Source organism: Eucalyptus grandis, chromosome 5 (assembly GCF_016545825.1).
Source record: "Eucalyptus grandis isolate ANBG69807.140 chromosome 5, ASM1654582v1, whole genome shotgun sequence".
Taxonomy (NCBI): Eukaryota; Viridiplantae; Streptophyta; class Magnoliopsida; order Myrtales; family Myrtaceae; genus Eucalyptus; species Eucalyptus grandis.
This window is the reverse complement of record NC_052616.1, coordinates 49942514-49952165: the sequence shown is the minus strand read 5'-3', so window position 1 is coordinate 49952165 and position 9652 is coordinate 49942514. Positions and strand designations below refer to the sequence as shown.

Genomic DNA, 9652 nt, shown 5'->3' with positions numbered 1-9652 from the left:
GTCATGGCTTGGGTGAGGGGATCCTCACTATGCCCTTGCTTGATCGGGCCTTGCCTCTAGTAAGCAATGATGACTCTCGCCTAGGTGAAGAAGGAAAAGAAAGGAAGAAAAAAGAAGGAAAGAAAAGACAAAAATCATAAAAATAGTCAAAAATTAAAAAAAAAAAGATATTTTTAAAAATTATCCACATTTACAATATTTAGCCAAAATTAGCTAGAACAATTGAATTGATATTAGATTAAAAGGTTTTATGACTAAATTGATATAATTAAAACGTTAAAGATTAAATTGACACTTTTCCCAAAAATTAACTAAGAAGGTATTGTGAGTTCAATACATTAAATTTTACAATATTATGATAAGAGTGCATTTGTTTCATTGAAAACTTGATCATAAAAGGAAAAACATTCCATGGATTGGTTTTGGGAAAATGTCGCAAATAGTCCCTATATTTTCACTCAATGTCCAATTTCGTCCATGAACTTTCGATTGGCTCAATTTGGTCCCCGAATTATTGATAAAATGTCCGATCTAGTCCTTGAACTTTGAATGGCTGTCTGGTCCCTAAACTATTAATAAAATGTCCGATCTAGTCCCCGAACTTTCGATCGGCTCAAGTTGGTCCCCGAACTATGATGAAATGTCCGATCTAGTCCTTCATTACTATTTTCTTTTCTTTTTCCCTTTTTCCTTTTTTTTTCCTTTTTTTCACTTTTTTCCTCTTTTTTCCTTTTTTCCTTTTTTTTTCGCTTTCCTCGCCGGAGAGGGGCGGAGGGCTGGCGTCCTCGCAAGCGCAGCGAGGGCTCTCCCTCGCAGATCCGGCGAGGAGGGCCCCTCACCGATCTGCGAGGAGAGCCCTCGCCCGCTTGCGGGACACCGGCGAGGGGCCCTCGCCCGCCCTCGCTCGACGCGGCAAGGGGCTCTCCCTCGCAGGCGGCGAGGACGACCCCCTCGCCAAATCGCGAGGAGAGCCCCCTGCCGGCGTCGGGCGAGGGCCTCGCAAGATCGGCAAGGGGGCCCTCGCCCTCGCGCCCGACACGGCTAGGGCTCTCCCTCGCACACCGGCGAGGACGGCCCTCGCCGTCGCGAGGGGAGAGCCCTCGCCGGCGTCGGGCGAGGGGCTCCCTCGCAAGATCGGCGAGGGACGCCGGCGAGGGGTCCTCGCCGATCCGGGCGAGGGGCTCCCTCGCCGGACGCCTTGCCCTCCGCCGCCTCCAGAGAGGGAAAGCGGAAAAAAAAAAAGGAAAAAAAAATGAAAAAGGGAAAAAAAGGAGAAAAAAAGACAAATAGTAACGAAGGACTAGATCAAACATTTCATCATAGTTCAAGGACCAACTTGAGCTGATCGAAAGTTCAAGGACTAGATCGGACATTTTATTAATAGTTTAGGGATTAAATTGAGCCATTCGAAAGTTCAGGGACTAGATCGGACATTTTATCAATAGTTCAGGGATCAAATTGAGCCAATCGAAAGTTCATGGACGAAATTGGACATTGAGTGAAAATATAGGGACTATTTGTGACATTTTCCCCATTGGTTTTTATTTGTTTGGTAGCCTAGAAGCCTTGGAAAAGTGATTTTCCTTCAATTTCTCCCAATCTAAGGTTGTTGTTTTCAATTAATGGAATTTTTATTTATTTATTTTCGATCACCCAAATATTGAAATGTTGAAATATAATTTTTGAAAATAGTTTTTCTTTGACCAAACATGTCTTATGATACATTTGATAACCATGTTGTTTTTTAAAACAATTTACGGTCACAAATAGTTTTTTCAAATGCTATTATTGAACAATTTTTTGAGTATTTAAACGTGTTTGATAAATGTACAAAATTTTTATTCCCGAAATAGAAAAAGAATAAAAATGCGTTTAGTCCAACCCTCAATTTTTTGTATGACGTAATATTTCTTTTAATTTTTTTGAGATTTTTCTTTTTTTCTTTTCTTTTTTCCTATTTTTCTTCTTCTTCCTATAGCCAGTTGCCTTTCAACAATGGTGGCGGCCGAGGGTCAATAAGGTTTTAATGAGGTCACTAAACCATTGCCGAGCTCGGCAACCGATTAAAAGAGGAGGAAGAAGAAAAGAATAAAAGAAAATGGATTGATTGTAGAACCGTTCTCGAGAATAAAAAAGTAACATTTTTCTACTTTCGAATTATGTTCTAAATTTATTCCCTTACCACTGATTTGTTCTTGGGAATAGAAAAATTAGTTGACTTTACCAAATTGATTTATATTCTGATTTTGTTTTTAGAAATAGTTAAAAATTAACCGGTTATCAAACACGTCCTTAAAAACTAGGAGTGTGTAGAAGAATCGAACTAGCCAAAGCTAGTTTGGATAGGACCGGAACCAACAATTCCCATGGGAGTCGATTCGGTTCTTGGCATGAAATCGCCCATTTACCTAGTCAAACTGGACTAGTATATATATGTTTAAAAAGAAATTCTAGCTCAATCACTTCATTATTTTATAATTTTCTACCAAATATATATGTACATATACATTTGTAATTATTAAAAATTATTGACTAATTTTGTCTTTTGGGTATGTAATAGAATTAACCCCCTACTTCTATTTTTTTTTTCATTCTAATAATCCATTTATTTGCTTCCTCAATCAAAATAAAATGAACAAAGGCAGAGGAAGGAGAGAACGTGTCTATAAAAGCCAACAGCTTATTTTAAGAGTATAATTAGATCTCTCCTTAACCATTCCATGCCCAAATTAAATTAATGTTAAAAAAGATGAATCAAATGATCAATGTTTTAAATTTCATGGAAATTTGGATATTTGACGTTGAGTCTAATTCTTCACATATATCGGTATCGAAACCTTAACATGATCATACCACAACTTTCGAAGAGATTAAGTTTTTAGTTAGCGAATAGTATTTGTTCGTTTTGCCTTATAATTTTAATTCTTAATCAAATTTAATGGCTTGCAATTTAACCCGAATATAAGGCCGAATAAGCTTTCATGGACTTACTCGAAAACGGGGCGGACCGGTGGTCCAACCAATAGGAAGGCGTCGGTCTCAATTTTTTGGAACTGGTCCTTTAAATTTCATGGAAATTTGGATATTTGACGTTGAGTCTAATTCTTCACATATATCTGGTATCAGAAACCTTAACATGATCATACCACAACTTTCGAAGAGATTAAGTTTTTAGTTAGCGAATAGTATTTGTTCATTTTGCCTTATAATTCTTAATTCTTAATCAAATTTAATGGCTTGCAATTTAACCCGAATATAAGGCCGAATAAGCTTTCATGGACTTACTCGAAAACGGGGCGGACCGGTGGTCCAACCAATAGTAAGGCGTCGGTCTCAATTTTTTGGAACTGATCCTTTAATGGGTAATTCTCGCCCTTTAGGGCCATGCTCACCCATATTTCGTCACATGTATATGGATTTATAAGAAGATAATGAACTCAGAAGTAATTGTGCTGAAGAATACTGAGAGCAAAACACCAAATCCCTCTTCTTCCTCCCGCAATTCGACCTCTGCGAGATCACAGAGATAGAGAGAGAGAGAGAGAGAGAGAGAGAGAGAGAGACGCCATTGGTGCGAAGATCCCCAAATTCACCATCCTCCTCGCTGGAAAGACTAGGGCTTTTCCCCCGCCGCGGCCTCCTCCCGCTCATGGCGCGCCGCCGCCGCCGTTGATTTCCCGGCGAGAGAAAGAGCGACGACCGACCTCCCTCTCCACTCCGCTCGCCGGACTCCGCAAGTTCCGATCGAATTCTCTCTCCGGGCATTCGCCGCCGCGGCCGCGCGCAAGATTGTCGCTTTCCGCCTCCTCCCTCTCCGGGCGCTCGAGGGTTTTTCTGGGTTTTTCCGGGTTCCGGCGATGTCGATACCCAAGGAGCTCTACCCGTCGCAGGACGACCTGCTCTATGAGGAGGAGCTCCTGCGCAACCCCTTCAGCCTCAAGCTGTGGTGGCGCTACCTCATCGCCCGGGCCGATTCCCCTTTCAAGAAGCGCTTCGTCATCTACGAGCGCGCCCTCAAGGCCCTCCCCGGCAGCTACAAGCTCTGGCACGCCTACCTCCGCGAGCGCCTCGAGATCGTCCGGAGCCTCCCCATCACCCACTCCCAGTACGAGACCCTGGATAACACGTTCGAGCGTGCCCTGGTGACGATGCACAAGATGCCCCGGATTTGGATCATGTACCTCCAGACCCTCACGGTGCAGAAGCTGGTCACCCGCACCCGGCGGACCTTCGACCGGGCGCTCTGCGCGCTCCCCGTCACGCAGCACGACCGTATCTGGGAGCCCTACCTCGTGTTCGTCAGCCAGAGGGGCATGCCCATCGAGACTCCGCTCAGAGTTTACAGGAGGTACTTGAAGTATGACCCGACCCACATTGAGGATTTCATTGAGTTCTTGATTAATTCGAGTCTGTGGCAAGAGGCGGCGGAGAGGCTGGCGTCGGTGCTGAACGACGATCAGTTCTTCTCGATTAAGGGTAAGACCAAGCATAGGTTGTGGCTCGAGTTGTGCGATTTGCTCACAAAACATGCCACAGAGGTTTCTGGTCTTAATGTCGATGCGATTATAAGGGGTGGGATTAGGAAGTTCACTGATGAGGTCGGGAGGTTGTGGACGTCCCTTGCTGAATACTATATCAGGAGGAATTTACATGAGAAGGCAAGGGACGTATTTGAGGAGGGCATGAAGACGGTGATTACCGTGAGAGATTTCAGCGTGATATTCGATGCTTACGCACAGTTCGAGGAGAGCATGCTTGGTATCAAGATGGAAAACATGGATCTGAGTGATGAGGATGAGGAAGAGGGAGAGGAGGGAGAGAATGGGGTACAGGAAAATGGGTTTGAAGAGGATGAAGATATCAGGTTGGATGTGAATTTGTCACAGTCTAAGTTTGAGAAGAAGATCCTTGATGGGTTCTGGTTACACGATGATAAGGATGTGGATTTGAGGTTAGCTCGACTGGAGAATTTGATGGAGCGCAGGCCAGAATTAGCAAATAGTGTTCTCTTGCGACAAAATCCCCATAACGTGGAGCAATGGCACAGGAGGGTAAAGCTGTTTGAGGGTAATCCCACGAAGCAGATTCTTACATACACGGAAGCAGTGAGGACTGTAGATCCAATGAAAGCTGTTGGAAAACCTCATACACTTTGGGTAGCCTTTGCTAAATTATACGAGAGCCACAACGATATTGCTAATGCGAGAGTGATATTTGACAAAGCAGTGCAGGTCAACTACAAGGCCGTTGATCATTTGGCCAGTATTTGGTGTGAGTGGGCTGAGATGGAGTTGAGTCATAACAACTTCAAAAAGGCACTTGAGTTGATGAGAAGGGCTACTGCGGAGCCGTCAGTTGAGGTCAAAAGAAGAGGTACTCTCTTTATTTTCTTGTGTACTTGTATCCTTTCCAAATGCATTGCAGTGGTGCTGTATGTTTTGTTTTTTTCAATTCTCCTTTTGTTATTTTAGGATGTTTCGATGGTCATTATAACTCTTATGAAAATGGCTCATGTACATGTTGCTTCCTATCCGCAATCTAGTTTATCATTTGCTCCAGTGGGATGAAATGCTTTTAATTGTGCAATCATATGAAAGTTGAGAAGAGACTGTCCCATGCATATGGTTAAATATTGAAACCACTCTGAGAAAATTATTAGCACCTGTCATCCAAGGGATAATGTCATAGGCACACTACTGGGCCATCTACGTCCTGCTTTTAAAAACTAGCTTACTTTAAACAAGTCTTTTTGGATCCTGTGATGTGTCAGCGAGACAAAGTTCTGCCGATTGATAGCTAATATGGCTTACAATGACAAGCATAAATTTGTTTTTTTCCTTCCTTTTTTTAAGCAAAATTTTAATTTCTCTTTATTTTTGGCTAACCTCTCCAGATGGCAAACTAAAACATTCTGAAGCACAATGTCATTCTCTCACATTATTTCAACTGTAAAAAGAAATCGTGGGCCTGTTTGCTCTTTAAGGACATTAAGCTTTTCATTTCTGAGAAACCATTGTCAGGACAATTATTGGTGTTGGTGTTAGAAAGGAAAATGAATTCTGTCAATGCCATGTAGGGGCTCAAGATCGGCAAACTGAATCTAATTGGTTTGATTTGTTTTTCTTGCAGTGGCTGCTGATGGGAATGAACCAGTTCAGATGAAGCTGCACAAATCATTGAGGCTGTGGACATTTTATGTAGATTTGGAGGAGAGCCTGGGTACCTTGGAGTCCACGCGTGCAGTCTATGAGCGAATTTTAGACTTGAGAATAGCCACTCCCCAGATAATTATCAATTATGCAGTTCTGCTGGAAGTATGAATTCATTTTGACAACATGCTTTGTCTCTCCTTGCTCTTATCTTCGGAGACATCGTGCTAATGTTTTTTTTTATGTGCAGGACAATAGATATTTTGAAGATGCATTTAAGGTATATGAAAGAGGTGTCAAGATATTTAAGTATCCTCATGTGAAAGATATATGGGTCACCTATCTCTCTAAGTTTGTAAGAAGATATGGAAAGACGAAACTGGAGCGGGCAAGAGAGTTGTTTGAGCATGCTATTGAAACGGTATGTGAATTAATTTTTCAGATTAGTGCAGTTGGTCCATATTTTTTTGTTATTGAGATGTAGCTGCACTGCGCTGCTGTTTATATTATTGAGAAATATGGTGGTGCAGAATGGGTTTTCTTTTTGCCAGCATTTTCTTTCTTTCGTCTTCCTTGATTCACGTGTGAGGGATTTTTTTTTTTTTTTTTGGGTTTAAGGAAATACTGCTGAAAATATTGTCGTATGGTAGATGATATTCTCAGGGAGTTTACGTAGCAAGCTCATATCTTGGGTGTAGATACTTTAGTCTTTTTGCTATTGACTAATTTTAAATAGATGAAGAAATTTAGTCTTAACTTGGTGGGGCTACAAGTCTGATGATATTGTGATGATTCAGTAGGACAGTTAGTTCATAGAACTTCTTGATAAAAGAGACTATTTTGTCCTGATTGTGTTGGTTTTGACTAATTTGAATCACTGCCCCAGCATATTCTCATCAATCTGCAAGTAATTGGAATGTTAAGACAAAGATGAAAGATCTCCACAAACTGAGTTGATTAATTGTCTTAAACTCTCAAGTAATGTAATTCCATACAATTTGGTTTTAGGTTCACTCGTTGGAAGAATCCTGTTAACGTTACACCTTACACTATGATTGCCTGAGTTATTGTTTCTTGATGTGTTTGTTTTCAATAGCAAATGAATATGTAGCATGTGAATCTTACTCATTTCTTTTGATAGTTTTAACCGTTTGTCAATCTAGAAGTGAATTTGGCAAATAGTCATTGAACTAATCCTGATATCTGATTATAATCATTTTACTTCTGCCCATTAGACCCCTTCTGATCAAGTAAAGCCTTTGTACCTTCAATATGCGAAATTGGAAGAGGAGTATGGTCTTGCAAAGAGGGCGATGAAGGTGTATGATCAAGCTACTAAGGCTGTGCCAGGCAATGAGAAGTTGGCAATGTACGAAATTTACATAGCACGAGCAGCTGAGATATTTGGTGTCCCAAAAACAAGAGAGATCTACGAGCAAGCGATAGAAAATGGGGTCTTCCTGACAAAGATGGGAAGGCTATGTGCTTGAAATATGCCGAGCTCGAGAAAAGCCTGGGTGAAATAGATCGTGCTCGTGGAATTTACGTGTATGCATCCCAATTCGCTGACCCAAGATCTGATGCTGATTTTTGGAACAAGTGGCATGAATTCGAGGTGCAGCATGGGAATGAAGACACCTTCCGAGAAATGCTTCGAATTAAGCGCAGTGTTTCTGCAAGCTATAGCCAGGTATGCACTCATAAATCTCTTTCTTGTGTTTTCTATTCTTTATAGATGAACATTTTCTTCTGAGAGCATAATGCACTGTTCTTTTGCTCTATTGGCCATTATGATGCTTACTTCTGTTTTTTTTTTTTTTTGGTAAAGGTATGCTTCTGTTTTTCTTTAAATTATGATTTTCAGAAGAAAGATGATTTTTTCCAAGAAGGTGACTTCAGTCTGATAAACTGAGTAGTGCAGTTGTTCCTGGGGAAATAAATAAAGTACTTGTCATCCCAAGCGGCTAGCATCGAAACTTATCAAAGTTGCACCCCCCCAACACCAAAAAAAAAAAAAAAACTTTGTCTGAAAATAAATGATAAGGTGGGGAAAAAAGACTCCAAGGCTTGATTTAAGTCCAACTAGATTAAAATGGAACTCGGAAATGATTTACAATATAACTAAATGAGCAAATCTTTCTTTCTTTTACATTTTTTAGGGTTAGCCCCTCTCGATACTCCTGCTTGCTCTGTGTACAACATCATTTTGTTAATGGAAGTTGTGCTTTTCTAACATTAATTTCTGCCTTTTCACTGTACCCTTCAGACACACTTCATTCTGCCTGAGTATGTAATGCAAAAAGACCAGAAGATGGATCTTGATGATGCAAGAGACAAATTGAAGCAGGCCGGTGTATCGGAGGATGAGATGGCTGCTCTCGAGAGGCAGCTTGCGCCTTCAGCCAATGACATCGCGACGAAAGAAGCGAGCCGAAAAGTTGGTTTTGTGAGTGCTGGAGTGGAATCTCAGGCAGATGGAGGTCTAAGAAGTAATGTGAACAACGAGGACATTGAACTGCCAGACGAAAGTGACTCGGAAGAAGAGGATAAAGTTGAAATCGCGCAAAAGGAAGTTCCGTCGGCAGTTTTCGGAGGGTTGGTTCGGAAGAGGGAAGACACTGAAAAGGAAGAGGAAGGCAAGGATGGCGAGAGCCGTCTCGGCGCCCTAGAGAGAATTAAAAGACTTAAAAAGCTTCTGGCTGATGTAGCGATTGACTCGAGCATGTCGGTATCTTAGATAAAATTTTGATCAACTTCTGTAGTCAAAAGCTGGAATGTGTACCAGAGTCTGCTCCTTGTACTGAAATTTTCAGATGATGCAATTCTAGAGCTTTGCTGTGTCAAATCCTTGCATATTTATTTTTCTGGTTTCACAGTTGTATACCCCAGTATTGAAACGTTTCTAGGATATAGCTTGTGAGGACAAAATGCCTCCATTATTTGCATCACAAATTTTGAATTGGAATCTTCTTGAAATTTCATCTAGTGTTAAATCAGCTTTTTTACACCTACAGGATGTGTGAACAAGTCTAATGTGTTGTGCTTTGAATGCGCTTCTTTAATCAATCATTTTACAGGTCTGACTTTGACAGGTTCAGTTTTTCAGACGAAATTGGGTTAAAATGTTGGTTCTTTTCCATCTTCATCTCTTTTCCATGAGAAGTTTTTGACTCCAACAGGGGCTTGAAGAATCCACTTTGGGTACTAACGGTTCATATTTTTTTTTTCCATTCCTAAGACAGAAACGAAAATGCTGATGTGGACTGACACGCTGGCATAGTGTTCGTGCTGACTAGACTAGTCGGTGCTTACGTGTAGCGATCGCCAACCGCCGTGTCAAGTGCAGTATGCCCGGCCCAGTTTCTGTCATTTTATCCTTTTATTTAATTTAACAAATTCTTAAATGCATAAGTATTAATAGAATTTCTCAAAAAAAAAGTTTAGAAAAATTTGTAAAATTTCATGGAGGATTCTAATTTCTATAATAAGATTTTCAAATATCA

At 41.1% G+C, this 9652-nt stretch overlaps 1 protein-coding gene across 1 annotated transcript; it reads left to right on the top strand.

Annotated features, from left to right (window-relative positions):
- The first annotated feature begins 3436 nt into the window (after positions 1 to 3436).
- Positions 3437 to 9134, top strand: LOC104445353 (pre-mRNA-splicing factor SYF1). The gene is given in 6 exon segments (XM_010059239.3): positions 3437 to 5373; positions 6130 to 6314; positions 6400 to 6570; positions 7385 to 7600; positions 7603 to 7839; positions 8416 to 9134. Coding segments are annotated over 6 exon segments (2796 nt in total). The 5' UTR covers positions 3437 to 3857; the 3' UTR covers positions 8887 to 9134.
- Positions 9135 to 9652: the final 518 nt, after the last annotated feature.